At 36.0% G+C, this 22,715-nt stretch overlaps 2 protein-coding genes across 2 annotated transcripts; both read left to right on the top strand.

The window, feature by feature from the left end:
- Positions 1-6,008: 6,008 nt before the first annotated feature.
- LOC134840029 (uncharacterized) lies at positions 6,009-12,176 on the top strand. Its single transcript, XM_063855656.1, has 4 exons — positions 6,009-6,397; positions 7,204-7,356; positions 10,406-10,904; positions 11,904-12,176. Exons 1-4 carry the CDS (start codon positions 6,261-6,263, stop codon positions 12,174-12,176), a joined length of 1,062 nt encoding a protein of 353 aa, XP_063711726.1. The 5' UTR covers positions 6,009-6,260.
- Positions 12,177-12,454: 278 nt separating this feature from the next.
- LOC134840028 (uncharacterized) lies at positions 12,455-21,263 on the top strand. The gene is made up of 4 exons (XM_063855655.1): positions 12,455-12,635; positions 12,894-13,264; positions 19,021-20,431; positions 20,696-21,263. Exons 1-4 carry the CDS (start codon positions 12,455-12,457, stop codon positions 20,935-20,937), a joined length of 2,205 nt encoding a protein of 734 aa, XP_063711725.1. The 3' UTR covers positions 20,938-21,263.
- The last annotated feature ends 1,452 nt before the right edge of the window (positions 21,264-22,715 follow it).

Raw genomic sequence — 22,715 nt, 5'->3', positions numbered from 1 at the left:
GTAGTTTTTCGGGTTGATTGTGTGCTTTGCCACCATTCCCCATTGGAATCTGTTCAGCCAGAATTCCCACTGCATTGGTGGCTCCGCGCATTTAGATGGCCAAAAGGACATGATGCCTAATGGATTTTCCCCCCACCTTGGTTTACTCGCAGCGCCATGTTGGAAACGATGATGTAGTAAGGTTAAATTCCTATCTTAATTAACAACCGTTTCTGATAAGAACATTAGCGACAACTGAAATAGGAGGCTACCGAAGGTAGCAAACGCTCCGAAGGTTAGTACCTTTCAACTAAGTCTAGCACCGTTGTAAGAGAGTGGTTGATTGACAGATAGAATAATGCACATAAACTAAACGAGAAGTCAACTAGTTTAATCACTATGACATATCATTCAAAAGATTTTGTTATTATGAGCTTAAGTTTGAAAAAAATTGTTATCTTTAACTTTTTTTGTAAAGTTATGGGAGTTTGAAGATCGCCATTTTGGCCAATTCGGGACAATTAACGTGCGATATATTTCGCGCTATTAGTGCGTAAGCGGAGATTTATTTCGTCTTAGAAATAGTTCCAAATTTGTTGAAGGAAGCTTATTTGCCATATTTAATTTTTTACTAGGACCGAAATCTATCACTTTATACTTTATATTGTGTATTTTTTCATTTCATTTTGTTAAGGTTATTTTTCTCATGTCATTGCTGCTCCATGAACCTTAAAAGGCAGTTTCAGGGATTCGCCCTGATACGAGCAGTCTTGTTTTTTTAGTCTGCTCATTTAAAAGCACAATTAATTGTTTTTAAATCAACTGGCTTAGAAAGAGACTCAGCTCAAGGTACTGTCAAAACCGTTTAAAATTTGTCAATATTTAAAATAATTTGTGAAATTAGATTTTTCTAAGTGCATTTCATCTGACTTATGTTCCTTGCAACTGAACGAACTTGTTGAAGACGATCTGATACATAACAGAGAAGCATTATATGATAAGTGAAAAAACGGTCTCCTTTTGTTATTCCTCATTATAATACATAATTAAATCCAGAGGATTTCTAAAGTTGATTTCTATTAAAATTTTTTGTTGCTCACAGTGAGTATCAGTTTCCCAGGCATTGCAGGGTTTAAGGGAAAACTGCCAAAGTCTTTTTTGCATGAGAAATGGTTCTAGTCAGAGCTCAATGGAAAGCCGTACAAATGCATAGATGGATGGGTTCATAGACGAAAATAGGTTGCTCGAATTTTAGTGAGCAAAGTCTGCACCAATGGAAAGTTTGATCAAAAAAGTAAATAACTCTAGCTTTTGATGAAACTGTGAGTAGCATCAGTTTTCAAACCTCAAACAGCGAATATTGCCAAAGCGGGTCGATGTTGACTCTCTGGACAAGGTTTCGACTTTCATCAACAGTTATTGAAGCGACAAAAACAGGAAGAATTTTTTTGGATGTGATAAAAACAGGAAGAATTAATTTGCATGTAACAAAAACAGGAAAAATTTGAGCTGATATTTCTTAGCTTTAAAGCCAACCCTTTTACCATCGCGCTATCAACGCTGAGAGCTTTCAATGATGAAATCTTTGAGAGCGAAATTTTGCTACTAGTGTGATCATTCTTCATACTCTTCAAAACATACTGGATCAAATCATCTTGTCAATTGATCTTGCCCTAAATGTTGTTACTTTACAAACATGAAATTTTTGAAGCTTATTCTGTGAAAAGAAATGAAAATGGATAAGCATCTAATCTGTTGCTATTCAGTCTCGCACCGCCTCTTATGAAGTTATGCTCATTCTTCATATTTGCCGTGTTATTTTTTGGTCCATGATTTTTTCCGGTCCATGAATGGTTCAAAGGGGGAAAACTAGAAAAAAGAAATTGTTTCAGCTACAGTTATTGCTACAGTTAGCAAGCAGGAACAAAAAAAAATGTTTCTGAACTTATAATTGACAATCCTTTTTTTTTAAAAAAGTCCAATTAACTTGTCAAATTAGTGATATCAGTGAAGACTGCATTGCATTTTGTGCCGAGGTGCCAATTTTTATTTCAACTTTTTCAGCAAAAATTTGTATGTTTCGGCTGTCTGGACCATAAAAAAGGTTTGTTTCGACTTTCTCGACCGAATTTTGTTATTATTCAAAATTTTCGACGCAAAAAAAACAGGCTCGATTTGGTTCGACCGTTTTTAGATATGTTTCGCTTTTCTCGACCAAAATGTTTGGACATGTTTTGAATTTGATTATTGTTGGAGATCAAATAAATTAGTACAAATGCGTAAATCGATGAGCTCATGCAGCTCGAATGTTAGTGTGCAAAGTCTGCGCTATTAGACATTTTGATCAAAACTGTGAGCAACACTAGATGACAGTGTTCAAACCTCAAACAACAAAGAATTCTTTATCGAGGCTATACTCAACTTCGGGACAAGGTTTGACTATCCTTTAGTTTTTGAAGCGTCGATGCTGGAAAAAAAAACGAAACAAATTTTTTTCTCATTTTATTTTCGACCCCGTCAAAATTCCTTGGAAGTCGGAACTTGCCTAAAAACAAACACAACTCTCGACCTCAATTATTATGTTGTTTTTTGTATACGATTTTTCTACACAGTAGATTTTTTACTTTAAGAAACAACAATCATTATTCACATTGAAATTAACAGGTGAAAAACAAAAAATTCACGGGTGAAAAATATTCCCATTTTGTAGCCATGGATCAATAACTTGCAGGCAGTTTTATAAAATCCCTCCGTTTTGCAAGCAAAGATATTGCAACATTTCTGAAGATTTTTCAATTTTTCAATTTTTCTTCAATCACAGAGTTCAAATGTGTTGCAATTTTGCACATTTTCAAATTGTCTCATTTCAAACATATCAACTTGTGAAGCCAATCAACCGACAAAAAAACAAGCTTATTTTGGCAAGAATAAATCTTTCTAATGGCGAGATATTTATATTCCTAACTTTAATTGAAAGTCGGAACAGTAACACGAAAACTAGCTATGAAAAGCCAAACCACTATTCCTTTACGAGGTTAGAAAGAAATAAATCTCTTGTTAAAAAAATTACTCGTATCATTGCTCATGTAAATTACAGAGTGCCGGGTTTTGCGTCCGGCAACATTTTAATGAGAGCAAACAGTTTGCCTCAAACTTTTTTTCATTTGAGTCATAGTCAGATTATTACGCCGCTTACACACTAACTGCCTGCAAACTTACACGTTAACAAAAACTGAAAATTTTGCGCGCATCAGTTGTTCGTTTTTTGGCCGCTTACACGTTAAAAGACAGTTGAAAACTTTGCGCGCAATAATTATCGTTTTTTGGCCAAATTCAATTTTTTTAAACCCTAACTACAATTCAATATTTTTTTTGAATTTTGAGGCATCAAAGTTTTTCAGGAATTTTTGATTAATTCCGTCAAATTTTGTTGAAAGTCGAAACTTGCCTAAAAACAAAAAACAACTCGACCTCATTTATGAAGTCATTCTTTCGAATACTATTCTTCTACACTGATGATTTTTCAATTTTAGGCTCCCGCAACAACAATCATATTCACCTTAAAACGTTATGCTTTTTTCGTTTTTTCGGCCCAGCTGCGATTTCTTACTAGCAGTTTTTTGGGTCCACTTACTTAACAACCCCCCCCCCCCCTTAAGAAAGGGTTGAGATTGTGAAGTAGATCAAATTGGTCGATTTTTTGGACCAATCAGAATGCAGGAAAATTAGATTTCTCAATAGAAAGCTCAGTGCTATTTTACTGTGTTTATTTATAGGGTGGAGATTCTTAAGTAGGTACCATAGGGGAAGGAAGATTGTGTAGAATTAAAAAAGTATTTTTTGATTATAAGTATTTATAAGTATTTATTATGAAAAAAGTGGAAAAAAAAATTGAAAGTCAAAAGTCGTGTTGAGGAAAGGGGTTGCAAAAGGGCTCATCTTTTGTCTTCATTCCACAACTTGTATTATTACTCTTTTCGGCGATTGTCTTCATCAACTAACACTTACGTGAACCCATCAGTATGCATAGTTAGCAAATTAAACGTTTGGTTTTTCCGTAATATCACGCATTTAGCCACAAAAAAACCTAACACAAACATAGAACTTGATATATTTTGAAAGGTGGGATGAGTAGAAAAGAGCCAAAAGTTTTAATAGCACGCCTTAATGAATTATAATTTTCATTGGGTAAGAAACTGGAACAACCGTGTCTAGACTAAACCCGTTGTTTTTGTTCCGATTTTCAAAAAAAACAACGGAATATTTATGCTCGGTGTTTTTTTTATTTATTCAGTCAATTTTCGCCGATCGAAATACTAGTTTTCAACAAAAATTTTTTAAACCCCGTTGAAAATATCGACTTCTTGAGTTCAAGTGTAAGAAGATATTTTACCTTCAATGTTTTTGTAGAGTTCTAGGGAATTAAAATTGCCAAATTGGCCATGTTGTGGAATAAATTATGCGCTCTTTGAAGAGTTTATTCATAATGCTGCGAGCGTAACGCGAATTATTTATGCGTGGTGAATTATCCCGCACAGCAAAATTGTTCCAAATTGAATTAAGGCTAGTTAATTAAAGGACAGTCGGAAATTCAGGGCTTTGCTCTGATATACGAGCGTCTTGTTTGTTACAACGTATGAAGAATAAAAGTGTGCGGAAACGTTGATTTTATCGCATCAAGCAAATGTTCTGTAGTTTGGCTCTTTTGCACTCTCACTTCATATTTTCCATTTTTTAAAGTTGCTTCATGTGTTATTTCAGCTCACATTATGACCGCGTGAAATTAAAGTTGCTTTATGACTTTAGGTGAAAATGGTTTTTTCCAAAACTATTTTTAAATGTGGGGCGAAAAAGGAAAAGAGCCAGTAATTCTTCTTAAACAAAGTTTGAATATGAAGGAAAGTTGAGAAATTTTGCTTAAAAGACAATTAAAAGGGTTCACAGTTTTGGTCTTTCCCATTATAGCCCCCCAGCCTAGTATCAAAAAAATTATAGCCCCCCAAACCTTTCCTATTATAGACCCCCCATCCTTTCCTATTATAGCCCCCAAAGGTTTCTAATTATACTAATAGGTAGATCAAATAATTTTTGATTACATATCCGCATCACTAATATGTTTGTGGAATTGACCAATATTTCTCATTATTTTTGGAACACTTCCAATTTTTTGTTTTTGCAATATTTGTGAAACAAGAATTTCGCTAGGTATGAAACAATCATACTTCTTTCTGTTCCGTACATTTTTTTGTTTTTTTTTTTGCCTTTGCGTCTCGCCAAAGACTTTCAATTGTTTGGGTATGAGCCCCAGTTATCGGATCCACAAAATTGTAAGTATGATTTATCGTTCGGAACGTTGGGGGGGGGGGGGGGGGTTATATTGGGAAAGAACCCACAATTTGCCTATAAGTTGCAATTTGGGCTCCTTTTCCTCCCTCTTCCCTCACATAAGCATCGATTTTATGGTGTAACGAGTAGTTTTACAAGGTTAATTAAGAAGACTAAATATGTTTGTCATAGCCTTAGTCCGTTTGCAAAATTTCATAACAATCCAACAATTTGAACAGAAAAATTACTCTGAAAACTTTGCAGGTGTTGGGGGGGGGCAAGAAAATAGAGCCCCAATTTGTTCTGCCTGTTTCGAATGTTTCTAAACAATTTTGGGGCTCTTTTTCCTTTTTCCCCCCACCTCACACGAGCTTCAATTTATTAGTGTATAACGAGTGGTTTTACGAGGTTGAGTATGAAGACCAAATATGTTTGTCGTGGCTTTATTAGTCTGTATGTAAATTTTCATAACAATCGGACAATGTGGTCAACAAATTTACATGTAAAAATTTGCAGGTGGGGGGAAAAGGAAAAAGAGCCAAATGATGCTGTGTGAAGTGGAAAGGGGGTGGAGGAAAAAGAGCCTTCTTGTGGAAAGAAATGTTTAACCCCAATAACAAAAATGTCTTTATTGATATGATTTAGCTCACGACACATTTGAAGTTCACACGTGCGTTTTTATTTTTAAAGCGCTGACACACAACGTATGTGTTTTCACGTCACTTTATACATATGCTGTTTTTGCAAAAATATATATTTGAGCCACATATAAACTGATCACCTGTATGTTTTTTGTTCTACGTGGTTAGTTTTGTGCATCTTGTGTGTATCTTTAGTGTTTAATCCAAAATATTAACCTTCATTTGTGAAAAATGACGTTAACTTTTTCTGGTTGTTTTTCAATTGAGTTTTCTTGTTTATTAATTGACTTTTAACGTTGATTCGATTATCTTGAAATGGGGGCAGTTTTGAGTGTTCCTGGCGTCGACAGTTTGGGGTGTCATACATTTAAACACAGGGGCAGTGGGAGAGAAACAGTTGCGGAATGTGTGTCGGTCGATTTCAGAAGAGTGCTGCGTTCATCCAAATTCAGGTAGTTTTCGTTCTTTTTTCCATGTCTACTACTAGGTTTTATGAATGTCTATAAATAGATCACAAACCCCTTTCAAAAATGGATGAGCCTTAATGCGAAAGGTTTCAAAATCGTAACTCGTAAAGAATAAGAAAAAGCGCACTCTTTAGTGGTTATTCTTTATTGGGAACCATAGTGGTGGAAAGAAATGTTTGAAGAAATCCTGTTTACATTAAAAAACTTTTTTTTTCAATCAAAATAAATCTTGCCTAAAGAGAAAACAGATATTTTAAAGTTGCATATATTTATTTCGCCGAAAAAAAATCACGGTTATCCTTTCTGTAACGGTTATATTGGTTTTATTTAGAATAGTGGCGTGAGCAGAAATTATTCTACGGTTGGTTTTTTTGGGTCGAACAATTTGATTTTCAGGGCTCTCCAAAAATACTATTAGGACACTGTTTTTGAAACAATAAGCAAAAAAATGACGTTTTGGAGCCCCCTCAAATTTAATTATATTTAGAAATCTTATAATGTTGGCCAGCTGAAAAATTTGGCAACCGAAATTAATGGAGGGGGCGGTTTATAGCGATGATCACACCTAAAACAAATATAAAAATAGAAATTTTGACAGGTGAGGGGAAAGTGAAAAAGAGCCCCCTCCCCCTCCCCTTCCGGCACATTGCTGATTGAGAACTATCCTAACATCTTATGATTCTCAATAATTTTGAGTATTTGGCATGACTATACTCTTTCAACTGTGACAACATTTTCTGCTCGATTGATTTGTAAAAACAGGAAATAGAGCCCAAAAATGTATTTTACAGACCAGCAGAAGGTGCATCTGGAGCAGTTGGGAGCAAGAGTAGCGTGTCAGAATGGAGGGACACTCTACACGCCCTGGTCGCACTGTACAACACATGTCTGCCCAACATCACCCCAGAACTACTCTACTCCACTGTCTGTTCCAAGGGAGCCAGGTGAACAAAACTATACTGTTCCTGCTCATTTCCAGGGCTCTTTTCCAGTTCCCCCTTTCAAATTCATTTTTGAAAAGCTTATTTATGGTTGTCAGAATGCAATGAAACTTGGGATGGTGAACAAACTAAAAACTTTGAACAGATTTGATCTTCATTCTTGACAACTTAACATCACGCATTTAGCCGTAATAGCACATAAAATAGAAAAATATGAGCCGATATTGGCTAAGGTGGGTCGGTGGGGGGGGGGGGGGGGGGGGGGAGTGTAAAATACCGACTTTTCTACCATTCCTTCTCTCTCTTCCCCTCCAACAAACTAACACCATTTTTTGGGTGCTAGTTTTGATATAACGAGGTTGCATACATAGACTATGCGAGATCGTAATAAACTCACGTGTCAATTTTGAGACAAGGGGACCAGATAGTGCACAGATTTTGAACAGATATTTGTAATACCAAACCGCAGCTTCAGAAAATCCAATTTGAAGTCCGATAAGAAAAGAAAAAATTTGGGCAAATGTCCAACCCAACGAAATCAGACTGAACTTCGTTGTTTTTCGTGGGCCTTTTTCCTTCCCCCCGCCAACTTTTTCGTAATTTTTGTTCACATTGTTCACAAGCAATTTCTATTCACATTGTTCGATTCTTAGAAAAATTTGCGGATTTTTTATTTTTTCCTAGCCTGCAAAATTTTCCTGATAAACTTACTGCTCATATTGTCCGATTATTACAGAAAGTGGCATACTGACTAATTAGGCCATGATAAACACATTTCGACGTAATTGACGCTTTTGGCGAAACGGAAAAAAAGAGCCTTTTTGCAATAAAAATATAAAAGAAACAAGGATAGCCGGTTACTGTGCAAATAGCACAGAAAATACCGACCATAGTCTTAAAAAAAAACAGAAAAAAAAATTGAATTATGTGTGGCTTTTTCTGCGTGGTGTGATAAAAGATCTGAAATAAAATTGTAACTTCAAAATTCATAGCAAAATAAGCAAAACGAATAACAGTTTTTGTAACAAATGACTAGAAAAATAAAAAAAATCATTAAAATATTTTTTAAAATTTTCAAAATTTTTTTTCAATTTTTTTGCAATTTTTTTTTTGAAATTTTGACTTTTTTTGGCGCCAAAACACTCCAAAAAATAAAATAAAAACTTTTACGGCTTAAGTTAAGCAAAATTAAGCTATTGTGAGCCTGCTCGCTCGCATTACCCGCTCAAAGTTATACGAAAAAAAAATCAAAACTGTTTTTCTCGATACAAAGAATTTTTTTGGAAAGTTTCTAATGCTGTTCGAATTACGACGAATGAAAGGCCTGTATTTTGATACATCACTCAACTCGCTCCAATGATTATGTGCGGTAGCTGATTTTGCGTAGAAAGCAAAACACAGCAAAAAAGAAAAAATGAAAAAAACTAAAACACACCCGGGTACAAATTTCTTCCCCATTTTCAATGGTCGGAACAAAAAGTGCTTCCGAAGGTCGGTTTGTTCACCCTGACAAAATGTATTCATAGATCATTAAACAATGGTATCAGCAAACAAAAAACGAGCTGGTCTGTTCAGAAAACTGAAACTGAAATAAACTGTTCAGAAAGCCTCAGTAACCTCAAAAAAATTGAAAGGGGCGTAAAAAAGGCCAACTTGATTCATTTTGTTTCGAGCGATCAAGGTTTTTCTACTGAGTTGGCGATTTTTCTCTTCGAGTGGCATCTTCTGAAGATTTTCAGGACTATTCCAATTTTTTCATAAAGTTGCGCTCGTATTTTAAAACGTGGTCGAGGAAATTGCACATTGAGAATGGAAAATTAAGAAACAAGGGGCTTATATTTTATTGGTGCAATTCTATGGAGATATTTTTTCATATGAATTTTTCTGAACTTTAATTTTTCTTCAATTTGTTGTTTTCGTTTATTAAACAAATGAAATATTCTGAACACATTTTTTCATCATGTTTTACTGTAATTTTTATTAGCCATTATAGCTTGCATAAGGTTCTCAGAATGAAAAATTTCTATGAGCTGCAAAGTGCTGGAAAATCAAACATTTTTTCAATGCAGTTTTAATTATGAGTAAATGAGCTTCAGTGCGATTTTTGATTGAGCCCCGCATACGAGGTTTTATTACATGATTCTCGAAGAAAAAACATGATTTTGTTCGGAGAACATACGCCTAAATCCAAAAATGTGTTTATCTTTAGGGCTTTTCAGAATTTTGATGACATTAAAAGTGATGGTTCACTTCTTCTAAGCGCTCTAGTTTAACATGGCTAAATATCTTGTTGTTTTTTTCTGAAGTGTTTTTTTTGTCTAAATTACTAAGTAATAATTTTTAATTATTTTTCTCAACTAAGAATGAAATGATTAATTTCAGTGTTGTTAAACAAAGTTGCCTTCAACTATATCGCTGGCAAGTGTCGAGGGCATAAAAATTAAGCTTTTACCGTTTCCCCCAACTAGTTATAGATAAAAACATCTATTTTACGGTGTATCCATTCATTTAAGTTGCACTAATTTGAGTTGCATGCAAAATGCATAAGATGTGGCAAATAGACTAAATGTCAATTTCCAGTACCATTGGATAACGCGAAAAATTATAATAACTGACTTTAAAAAACTTAAAATTTGAATTTAATCGATTTAAAATGGACTTTTTAGGCTAATAGTTTGATCTTTTTTGATCCCAAAAAATGATTTAAATCGATTTTGTTGAGATTTTGATACTTTTCACTACCCTGTAAAAATCCATTTGAATCGATTTAAATCGATTTTTCATCGACCTTAAAAATCCATTTAATCCATTCTAAATCGATTTACGTATCTAAATGGGCTATCGTAAATTAATTTCTTTGCAGTATCTTATCTTCTTACAAATCGATTTCAATATCTAGTTGGTCAATATGGGTGGGAAAGTTGGAAAATAGACAAATGAATGAATTAGACATACATTGGTGAATTAGAGAAGTAAATGAATTAGACATAAATTGATGAATTAGACAATGAATAGGTGAGACAACTTGTACTTGTTTTCTATTTTTTGCTAGGACTCTGATGTTAGTGATGTCGCCAGAAGAGGCACTTGAGGACGTCTGTTTCCGCTATGGAGCCCGCAGCCGCCTCGAACACATCACTCTGGGGGAGTCCAACACCGTCTGCAGCTCCTCGTCTGTCGCCAGTCCCTTCTCCACCGCTATGGGAGTCGACAGTGACTACTCTGTGGACTTGTCGAATGGTGCAAACATCGGAGGAGCTAAGGGTGACACAGGTTTGCAGGCCGGCTTTTTTAGTGCTACCGTAGAAAGATCGAATCCCGGACCTGGAGATTCCAAAACTCGGATTCGGCAAAAAGATAATGCAGAAGGAGACAGGGATCCACTGACAGTCGCTGGTAGTTCGAGGAGTAGTCAACATCCAGAGGCGATCCCAGATGATGCGGACAGTCGAAGAAAAGATGAAAGTACTGAGGTTCCAAAAGTGGATGGATGTGGCAGCGGATGGCACCAAGTAGAATACACGGAAGAGGAGGAAGAGGCCGCTCAACAGGTATGTCACTGTTGCGAATCTTACCATTCGTCTTATTTCATTTAATTAGTCTTAAAGTATCTTAACTGGTTAATTTAGATTTGACCTTGTTATCTTCATTCTCTCCGACGGAGAGAATGACCGCTCACTTTTTAATTTTTTAATTTAGAGATTAATTCACTTTTTAAACATATCTTATTTGTAACTAAGTAGAATTATCCGTAACAAAGAAACATTTTATCAGTTACCTTAGTTTCTGGGATAAAACCAAGCAATTTAAGGAACATAATCATACTAAGAAGTAAAATCAGCAACAACAGCCGTCCTTTTGAGCTCTTTTCCATTGTAACTTCTAGCCTTATAAAATGTTCGACTCAAGTTTTGATTAAATCGACAAAAAACCGCGTTTTTGTTCGAAAAAAGCAAACTATGTTTCGACCGAGCCAAAATGTGGACGTCCCTGTTCAACATAATTATGACATAATACGACCAACTCGTCCCAAAACAAAACTATTCTTTTTCAAAATTCGGATTTTTGGGCCTCCGAGCATGATGTTTGCCCTAATCAGTCTCGAATTTCTACTTTTTATGGAGCAAATTGTGACAATGGTTGAGTTGCAAAGACCTTGCAAAGATAAATGTTTGTTTCAAGCCTCTTGACAGTAATCATAAATTGCAAGTTTGTTTTTTTTAACATGAAATTTAGCTCAAATGAGTAATATGTGTTCGATTGTGTTAGACCGGGAACCGGGAAAAATAGTTTTTAGACCGACTCGACCAAAACAAAATGTGCTCAAATTTGTTTCGACGTTGTGTTCGACTAAAGAATAATTTTCATCCACTGATTTGGGTTGAACACTGTCGGTGTTTTCGAGAGGCTCGGTCGACACGTAAGTCGAATACTTCAACTCATGTAACAACTTACTTGAGGCTGTATTATTAATGCGACGCCTTTTGAACACACCGAACCATTTTTCGAGACAACTACAGCTTTTCTGTATAATTGAGTAATTCATATAGGTGTGTCCAAACTGCAGAAAGAGCAAGTATTCCAATGTGTACAGCGACGAAGAAGAGAGTGAAGACAGCCAATCAGAGGGTGTCACGACATCAGATGAGGACGAGGGCGACAGCAGTGACGACGAAGAACAATACATGGTTGGAGCGGACGAGTTCCTAGAACAAGTCCATAAGAGGAAAAAGTTACGCAACCACAATGTAGATAAACGACTAGGATCGAGAGGAATATTCGAGAACAAAAGAGATTCGATGATGAAGAAATGGCCTCCATAAAGTCAGAAACCAAGAAATTCATCGGCATGAGACTTGAAGAGGCGGACAAAAAACTCAGATCTATACTCTATCTAGCCCTCGGAAACGAAGGAAAGAAAATATTCGGCCAAAAGTTCACGAGAGTTAAAGTTCTACAAATTTCTTTCAAAGAATTTTGGGAAAATTTGTCCGTAGCTTTTGTGAGAAAGACAAACAAAACCTTCGAAAGACTCAAGCTTTTAAACAGAAAACAGCGGGACAGAAAATTATTAGAACAGTTTTGGGGGGCACTTGCAGAAATGGCGAAAAGATGTAACATTCCCACAGGAGAAGATGAATGGATTCGAGATATTTTTATCAATAACATGAAGAACTCGGACATCCAACGGAAACTTCTCACGGAAACCCTACCTCCACTAGAAGCCTCAAATGTAGCCCTGATTGACGAAAAAGGAATAACAAACCACATCAAAATGACGAGTACTTTTAAATCCAACGGATATTTTTCCAACAAATCTTTTAATCATTTTAATGTAAAAAGAGAACCCACCCTAAACATCGAAAGAACTAACACATAAATGAAATGCGGCGGAAATTTTACAAAAGGACATCTAGCGGTTTGCGCCGCTAAAGGTACGACTTGTACGACTTGTAAATATCGAGGACATTTTACTAGACTCTGTAAATCACGCCGTAAAAATGTAAATATTGTGGATAGTCAAATTGTAAATAATACAGATCATAATTATCCTTCGGAACAACCGGATGTACATATCGACCACGCTAATAGAGAATGCTGTGGAGTAATCAACGCATGGTCGGAGTCCGGACAGAGCGATAACCATGATTACTCTGTATTAAACGTAACAACTATCTACGACGATCAAGGAAAGGAACTGAAGAAACTACTAAATGTCGGCTTAGGAAATGAAAACCAAGTAATTCTCAATATACAGGTGGATTCAGCAAGCCCTGTAAGCTTCCTTAAACAGAATGTGTTACACGAGTTGAAGTTACGAGACCCTTATGTGAAAATATATCCAGTGGATAAAGCGACTAAAGAACTCTATTGCGGATTTACGAACAATGCAATAATCATCACTGGAAACGTAATTGTCCCAATTTTTTCAAATGGATGGTCTCACAAGGAATGCCACTTCTTCTTAACTCAAGGTCATGAAAGAAACATCTTAGGAAACTTCAATTTACCAAAAGTCGGAATCGAAGTTTCACAAAAACAATACACAACACTCACAAACAAGAGAACTTGTAAGTCTATCAATTCAGTTACCTCACTTGACATAGATAATGAAATAGAAATGATTTCCAAAACCTTCAAACAATTATTCCTTCGGATTGGAAAAATAAAAAATCAAACAAAAATAACACACTTTCACGAACCACTAAAGCCAATTCAACTAAAAGGCAGGAGGGTCCCTTTACACTTACTCGATTCAGTAAAATCAGAATTATACAGACTTAAATCCAAAGGACACATCAAAAAATTAGAAAACTGTGACGAGGATAGATTTATTAGTCCGATAGTTATCACTTGTAAAAAAGACAAATCGATAAAGCTAGCTCTAGATTCAAAATTTATCAACAAACAAATTTACAAGAACAAATATCAGATTCCCAATATACACGAATTAGTGGATAACGTAGCGGCTCAAATTTCAAATAATTCCGCCGGAGAAGTATGGTTTACAAATCTAGACCTAAAGAATGCATATAGTCAACTCTCGCTAGACAATTTTACTAGCAGCCAATGCAATTTTAGCCTAGTTGGCGGAGATATAACAGGCACTTATCAATTTTTAACCGGTTTTTACGGACTCGGCGATATGCCAAACGAGTTTCAAAGAGTCATCGACTCAACTCTGGGAAATATTCCTTTTACAAATTGTTACCTTGACGACATATTAGTCGCTTCCAAAGGAAGTTTTAACAATCACAAGAAAATTGTTTATAAAATTTTATCAACGCTAGATAGTTACAGTTTCGCAGTTAAATGGTCGAAATGCAAGTTCTTCCAAAAAGAAATCAAATGGCTCGGCTTTAAAATATCGAAATCCGGAATCGCCCCACTATTCGATAAAACCAAGGCAATCAAAGATATTCCAATTCCAAAGAATATAAAAGAATTAAGATCATTCTTCGGGTCAACTAATCAGTACATTAAATTTGTACCAAATTTAGCATCCCTCGGAAGCCCGCTTAGACTTCTTTTAAACAAGAAGTCAATTTTCCTTTGGAAGCATTCAAAAGCATCCGATAACATTAAATCAGAACTAGTAAATCTTACTGAAAACACCCACTTCGACGTAAAAAAGCCCACGAGAGTAAAAACCGATGCTTCACATAATGGGTTAGGTGCATCCCTTGAACAACTCCATGAGAACGTTTGGAAAACAGTGTCATTTGCTTCAAGATTTTAAAATCCTCTTGAATCCAAATATTCAACAAACGAATTAGAGTTATTAGGAATTGTATGGGCGGTGGAACATTACAAAAATTATCTCTACGGCTCCGAAATCGAAATTATTACCGACCACAAAGCTCTTTTTTCCGCTTTGTCACCTAATCACGGAAATAAAACGTACCATAGCCGATTGACAAGATGGGTAGATCGTCTTCTACCATTCAATTTTACTATCAAGCATTTAGCGGGAAAAGATATGGGTTTTACCGACTTAATTTCAATAACTCTTTCGGGTAAAGCAATTCCCCCATCACATTACGACGAATAATTCGGAGTTGCAACTACCAAAAAAATATATAATGCACTCAATCCTTTGGATAATGAAAATCCATTACGTAATTCAATTAATTCAATTTCGGAAAATTCCCAGTACACGAAATTACGAAATCACGTAAAAATTACAGCATTGAATTTCGTCAATTCTTTCATCTCAATCTGCAATCAAAAACACTATAGAACAGAATTTTGTAACTCTAAATGTATTCCCTCGGATTTCTCAAGCACCGATTCTACTAAAATCTTTCTATCAAATTCAGCCTTTATTTGTTTTTTAATTCTTAACAGTAGCTTAATTAGTAATCCTTCGGATCTCAAACTTATAAATAGTGTAAATATGTCAAATAACCAAATTGTAGTAAATCCTTCCACTTCCGGGATACAGGTCTCTATTGATTTCCAAATTTCCTCAGAGCACAAAAAGTTAGTAACTAAATTTCGAGAAAACCTCAAGTTACCTGAAAGACCTTTGGATTTAAATACATTATTCAATGCAAAGGTGTTTGCTTTATTAACGGAAGATGAGGAGATGTTAAACCCAATTGTGAAGGCTTTACAGAAAAAACTAGAAAACATCAACGCGAATTCCCGTTACTTACACCAATTTTCGAAAGACCTTCATGAATCCGACGGACAATTATATATGGATGGAAAATTGGTTATTCCGTTTACACTTAGAAACGCCGTTTTAAAAACTTTACATGAATCTCACCCTGGCCAATTCGGTATGAAATACCTGGCACAATATATTTGGTGGCCACATATAAACCGGCAAACTTACTTCCACGGGATTAATTGCACACAATGCAACCAAACCGGTAAGAATATAAAAAGCATCATACCAACTACACAAATTAGCGAACTTCCCGCTTTATTTGAACCTAATGAGGAATTAAACCTTGATTTTGCCGGCCCATTAGATAACAACTGGGGAAACAATAAATACATCTTAATATGTATAGATCGGTTTTCAAAATTCCCATCAGCAAAAATTACATCTTCAACGTCATCAAACACGGTAATCGAATTCCTTCAAGATTATGTTTATCTCCTTGGGATTCCTAGCTCTATTCGTGTTGACCATGCATCCTGTTTTACTAGTCAGGATTTTAAATTATTTTGTAATTCTCTTAATATCAAATTAATATTTTGTACAGTTGGGGACCATCGTTCTAACGGTCTTGTAGAAAAACTTGTTCATACTGTAAAAATCAAATTATTAGCAATGTCTTTAGAACAACAAAAACCTACATTACAAACTGCCATTTCGAAAATCATTTGGATTTTACGATCTTCCTTTCAATCAAAAATAAAATGCTCACCGTTCAACGTTTAATAGAAAACCGAACACGATCTGGAAGCAATTGGCATCTAGTAAATTATCCGGTGGATTTTTAGACAAAAGCAAGTCGATCTTAAGCAGAAAAAGGGCCCTTGACTGGAACGCTGACGATCGGATAGAGGACGGATACAAAGACTTTCTTGTACCGAAAAAGAACCAGTCACCATTGGAGAAAGGTTACGACTCAGACCTTTCTACAACCTCAAAACCTTCATCTTCCCGAGTGTCCTTAAACAGTCCGTTTAAAGCTAATTTACTACGAAAAACCAACGGAAGTATAAATGAAAATCCCTTCTATAAACAACTAGGTCAGAAAATAATAAACTCAACAAAATCCACGGTTGAACTATCCGACGGAAAAATCATTAGAAAATCGGACATCGCCATCCCAAAGTCTAAATCCTCTACAATCCGTTCATTCAAAAGAAATATCTCTTTTCCCTCTTTTTCTAACAGTGATTTACAAGTAGGTCCAAGAAAGACAAACAAATTGAAGACAAAAAAGACGCGGAAACCAGACACTAAGACAGGACGACACACAGAGTCTTTCACCCCGGTCACCACCAGATCTAGAGGAACGAAACAGCCTACTAAATTCAATAAATCGAAGCGAAACCGAAATAAAGCCTCAACTTCGAACACAGGATACTTAGCAGGTGATGAATCCTTGTTCATTCCGTCGGATACGTCAGACATTAGTGATTGGGAATGGATTGCGGGAGGTTTTCCATGCAGAGAAATGATAAAAAACGCTTCATTTCAGATAACCTCATTTTTAACGAAGAATCTACCCCATCATTAGATCCTCAAACATATCAAACTAATATAAAATCTGAGATTTTAGACGAACAACTTCAATCTACAGATACAGCGGAATGCCCAATTAGTATAAAGCCAGCACCTCAAACTACCTCACACCCACCTGGCGAATCTTCTACCGCTACGACAACAGAGGGCCCAAACACTCCTTCGGATTCAACAAAAGCATTGGAAGGAGAAAACCCGGTCGAATTTCCAGTCTTTGAGATAGAGGACTCCTCTGACGAAATTGCAACTAGTGAGGAAAGACATCCTAAGGAAATTACTATCACCGGCAATGAATTTAAATTAAGACGTTCAAGTCCAAATGTTGGTCCCCCACAATTCTATGGTAAGCGATATTACATAGATATTATAGGCGAGTTCGAAAACCAGGCTCCACTAATAACCCTATATCTCTGGACGAGGGTGACAGTTCGGGCTCCCCTACACAAACCTTCAGAGAGAATCCCTCGGATAACCAGACCCACATTTGCGACACTCTACCGGAGGACCGTGCACCGGGCCCAGCGTACCCTCCATCTCCTGATAAATTCTCCATCGCCTCTACTGACGAATCCCTGAGAGATGCGGTGAATAGTTTCGACAACCACATCGACTTAGACAGTGAAATTTTTAACGCCGAGCTAGAAAAATTCATGGAAGGGGACAGCTAAACTCAATCAAAAACTTGAAAACTCGCATTTAGTCATTTTTAATCGTACTAGTATTTCGTTTCAGCGCAGTTAGAGTTTACCTATTTATAACTAGGGATTATAATCCGCCGGAATTAGGAATTATATCATTCTTTCTAATTCAGTCATTCCTTTGGAGCACTAAAATTTCATTTGTTATATCGTGCAGTATTTAATTTTCAATCCTTGTTGGACTTCTCGAGAGGGAGAAAAAGGGTTAGATAACATGTTATGTATCATGGCGCTTAGTACTTTAATTTTTTTTCCCACTAAGGGGAATGTTGCGAATCTTACCATTCGTCTTATTTCATTTAATTAGTCTTAAAGTATCTTAACTGGTTAATTTAGATTTGACCTTGTTATCTTCATTCTCTCCGACGGAGAGAATGACCGCTCACTTTTTAATGTTTTAATTTAGAGATTAATTCACTTTTTAAACATATCTTATTTGTAACTAAGTAGAATTATCCGTAACAAAGAAACATTTTATCAGTCACCTTAGTTTCTGGGATAAAACCAAGCAATTTAAGGAACATAATCATACTAAGAAGTAAAATCAGCAACAACAGCCGTCCTTTTGAGCTCTTTTCCATTGTAACTTCTAGCCTTATAAAATGTTCGACTCAAGTTTTGATTAAATCGACAAAAAACCGCGTTTTTGTTCGAAAAAAGCAAACTATGTTTCGACCGAGCCAAAATGTGGACGTCCCTGTTCAACATAATTATGACATAATACGACCAACTCGTCCCAAAACAAAACTATTCTTTTTCAAAATTCGGATTTTTGGGCCTCCGAGCATGATGTTTGCCCTAATCAGTCTCGAATTTCTTCTATTTTTTATGGAGCAAATTGTGACAATGGTTGATTTGCAAAGACCTTGCAAAGATAAATGTTTGTTTCAAGCCTCTTGACAGTAATCATAAATTGCAAGTTTGTTTTTTTTAACATGAAATTTAGCTCAAATGAGTAATATGTGTTCGATTGTGTTAGACCGGGAACCGGGAAAAATAGTTTTTAGACCGACTCGACCAAAACAAAATGTGCTCAAATTTGTTTCGACGTTGTGTTCGACTAAAGAATAGTTTTCATCCACTGATTTGGGTTGAACACTGTCGGTGTTTTCGAGAGGCTCGGTCGACACGTAAGTCGAATACTTCAACTCATGTAACAACTTACTTGAGGTTGTATTATTAATGCGACGCCTTTTGAACACACCGAACCATTTTTCGAGACAACTACAGCTTTTCTGTATAATTGAGTAATTCATATAGGTGTGTCCAAACTGCAGAAAGAGCAAGTATTCCAATGTGTACAGCGACGAAGAAGAGAGTGAAGACAGCCAATCAGAGGGTGACACGACATCAGACGAGGACGAGGGCGACAGCAGTGACGACGAAGAACAATACATGGTTGGAGCGGACGAGTTCCTAGAACAAGTCCATAAGAGGAAAAAGTTACGCAACCACAATGTAGATAAACGACTAGGATTAAACTTGGACCACATTGGAATTGAAAACCGGCTTTTTGCTTCCATCACTTTTGAAAAACGAATTCTAAACAGCGAATCAATCTCTTATCTTACAGTGCTGAGCGTACGCAGGCGTTGGCGGGGATTGAAACTCGGCCAATTTTTGGTCCAGCTTGTGATTAAGCTGGCAGGGAGTTCGGACCCTTTGATAGTTCTCGCAGACGATGATGCAATCGAGTTCTTCGAGAAGCAAGGCTTCCTTCATGATCCCATGATCTGCAGTAAGTACGACGAACTTAAAAACGAAGGCTCTTGGACCAACTGTACTGTCATGGTTAAGCTACCCAAACTAATTCCAGAAGCCAAAGAACTGGAAGAAATGGATATTAAAGATATAGAAAACGTGGTCGAGAAAAAAGTGGAAAAATGGCAGCGACATGCGTTGAGTCTTTATCAAGAGCAAGTGTCCTTAATCACTCAATTGAAAAAAGAAATCATAGCTGGAAGAGAAAAAATGAAAGAACAGCAGAAAAAGATCAAGCTATTAACCGACGAACTAAATCAGCAATACACGAACGAAGTTAGAAATAATTCGGCCTCAAAACTAGACGAAGTCTCACGGAATGAAGTAAGTTTGGTCGAGTCACAAATTGAAAAGTTGAACTTGGACACAGTTTTGAAAGAAATGGAGCAATATGGAAACGAAAGAAGTTCTCAAATATCGAATCGAGGCGACTCCTCAAATGAATACATAGTCGTCACGCCTGTTTCCAGCCAAACTTCGGACAAAACCCGAACAATTTCACCACCCGAAGTTTCAGTTAGAGACAAAAAAATTGCTTCTCTAGAAATCACAAATAAAACACAGGAAGAGAACCTCGAAAAAGTGATTAAAATGTTTAATTTAAGTTTGAAAAACTCAAACATGCATCTTTTCAACCAAATCAAAGTCGTTCATGTTCATCGAATTCTGAGAGAAGAGACGAGCCCAATTTATTTTGCATGTGATGATGAGGAAGAATGGACTCCTATGTTTTACAGCGGCTCTATCTTGTCGGTGTCAGACATCAAAGGCATTCGGGACAGGGGGAAATTTTCGAACTTCAATTTCACTTATGGCGACTATGGAATCGGACTCTACTTTTCTCGTTTCGCCGAAGTGGCCGTGAAATTCTCGAAGCTGAACGCAATTGTAGTAGCTTCAGTGAAAACCGGCAAGGGGCTCTTTTTTCTTACATTAACTTGTGAATCTTTTTTTGTCTCAAATATTAGCCACGTTTTATGGCTAAGTAAAGCAAAAAAATATTTAAAAAATCAGAAAAAAAAATTTTTCTGGAAATTTGTTTTTTGTCTTTCAGTTTTGCTTACAAAGTTATATATATCGATCGAAACATTCTGTGAAACTTAGTTTTCTAACTGTGTCTATTAAGAAAGGGATAGTTTTGATTAAAAAAATATTGAAAAAAGAGCCATTTTAGGAGTTCAAACGTCTACTTTGAAAGCGGACTCGAACAGAAGAAGTGCGGGAGACAACTTTGACTCGCTCTGGACTCCTGGACGTCTAAGTGGCACTTTGGGGGGATCTCCCAGGAGAGATCAAGCAGCTTCTTCTTCTTCTTTCTCTTCAGATACTAATGCCGGCGGAAAATGTCAAGAGTTGCTCATATTTGACACTAAACGAGCAGTACCGACACATGTCATCGAATACGTTTTCAAGTAAAAACGAATAATTGGCCAACAGCACAAAGTTTCAATCATTCGAGTAGGAATAACGATTCAGGCTGTTCATATCTTTCGGTTTCTCATGTTAATATGGGAAAAAGCCAGAAAAGGTCAAAAATAGCCTAAAACGAGACTACTCGCAAAAATATCATTGCTGAATCACACTCTAAATTAAAAACTCACCAAAAAAATTGCAATAAAATTTGCCAATCGTCTGAATATAATGCAATTGTAACCTCTTCTTCATATCAATGACTGTTTGTACCTATTGAATTTGCATTTTGAAATTTATACATGTTTCGGATGTGTGAGGTTTGATTATGTTCAAGTAGAAAATGAAAGTCACTGAGCCTTTCCAGGCCAGAACATAAACCGAAGTGAGCAGTGAGCAGTAGCGGATTTCGGGGGGGGGGGGGGTTTCTAAAAATTGTCTGCGGCGCAGAAAATTTGGTCAAGTTACGGTCTTTATAGTGTTTTGAGAGAGCTCAGAAAATCAATTTGGTCGACCTCGAAAAATTTTTTTTTTGAAAATCCGCCCCCCCCCCCCGAGAAATTCCTAGATCCGCGCCTGAAAGTGAGGCAAACTTTTTTTTCGCGAAATCTCCAAATTTTGGATAATTTCAAATGTTGCGAGCGAAAATGGGTGAATATTTTTTCATTTGGGTGAACCTAGTTTTTTTTTTTCAATGAAATATCTCCTCGGTTGCTCACGCTTAGTTCTCCTTTTTTTGCGAGTAAGTTATCATTTTGTTCTAGTGGGAACTCAAACCTAATAAAATAGAACTGGCACAAATCTGGTAGATCCAATTCTTACAGTTCCCAGTGACTTTAAAAAATAGTAAATATAGCCTGGGTAACAGGAAAACAAAAAATATTTAATGATTTTTTTGCTCCAACAATAACGCTTTTTATAACATTTTTTGACCCATAAACTTTAACCCGGATTACTCGAAAAACAATTTAAAAAAATTTCTTAACGCCTTTGAGGGTGACGACAATTACTTCATTGGCAACAGGCAGTAGCTGTTTAATCACAATTGGTTTCGTATCGCTTATAAGTATCGGATAATCTATCGACTGGAAACTCGATATATCCAATTGAGCTACTTACACAAAATATTTCGAATTTCAGCATTCTGAAACAACGTTTTTCCACTGATTAAAAAAAGTGTGCCACCATGCAAGCCTTATTCATGAAACGAAAGACAAATAATATACTTTTTTATGTTTATTTACCTTTTATTTTTATGTTTAACTTTGATTGTCCCAACTTTGAATAAGATTTGCGATATTGTACAAGGCTACGGTCTCTACTGCAATGGATCTCTATTTTGCAAATCAAAATAAAAAATATATTTCCCATCTGTGAGCGAAAGTAGTCTGCATATAAACAAAACTATAAGCTGCATCGGTTACATTGCAATAAGCATTTTGAAAAACTTAATAAGTAACTGAAATTATTTTAAAATATTTCTCTATGAAGTCTTTCAAATGCATTTTACTTTCTCAAGTATTGATTCTAATTGAAAAAATGTTCTTATAGATATTTTAATAGAAATTTTACATATCTACTTAAACTGTGCACTACACAAGTATTCTAAAAGAAGAAATTTAACAGGAAAATACCTAAGTTTACAGGGATTTCATTTGGAGGAATAAAACTAGTCAAAAACTAGTCGAAAGCCCATTGAGTTTCTTTATATTGGTTGTTGCAGAAAATACTCGTCAAAACGAAAATTAAATTTCACCGCTCCAAATAAGCAGAAAGATATAAAA

Source organism: Symsagittifera roscoffensis, chromosome 2 (assembly GCF_963678635.1).
Source record: "Symsagittifera roscoffensis chromosome 2, txSymRosc1.1, whole genome shotgun sequence".
Lineage (NCBI taxonomy): Eukaryota > Metazoa > Xenacoelomorpha > Acoela > Convolutidae > Symsagittifera > Symsagittifera roscoffensis.
This window is presented reverse-complemented; position numbering and strand designations above follow the sequence as displayed.

Excerpts from the sequence above, each read along its gene's own strand:
- LOC134840029 (XM_063855656.1), top strand. The coding sequence starts at position 6,261 with ATGGGGGCAGTTTTGAGTGTTCCTGGCGTCGACAGTTTGGGGTGTCAT. Across the intron at positions 6,398-7,203 it reads CTGCGTTCATCCAAATTCAG|ACCAGCAGAAGGTGCATCTG; the intron begins GTAGTTTTCGTT and ends TGTATTTTACAG. Across the intron at positions 7,357-10,405 it reads GTCTGTTCCAAGGGAGCCAG|GACTCTGATGTTAGTGATGT; the intron begins GTGAACAAAACT and ends ATTTTTTGCTAG.
- LOC134840028 (XM_063855655.1), top strand. The coding sequence starts at position 12,455 with ATGGCGAAAAGATGTAACATTCCCACAGGAGAAGATGAATGGATTCGA. Across the intron at positions 12,636-12,893 it reads AAACCACATCAAAATGACGA|ATCATAATTATCCTTCGGAA; the intron begins GTACTTTTAAAT and ends TAAATAATACAG. Across the intron at positions 20,432-20,695 it reads AGTAGCTTCAGTGAAAACCG|GAGTTCAAACGTCTACTTTG; the intron begins GCAAGGGGCTCT and ends GAGCCATTTTAG.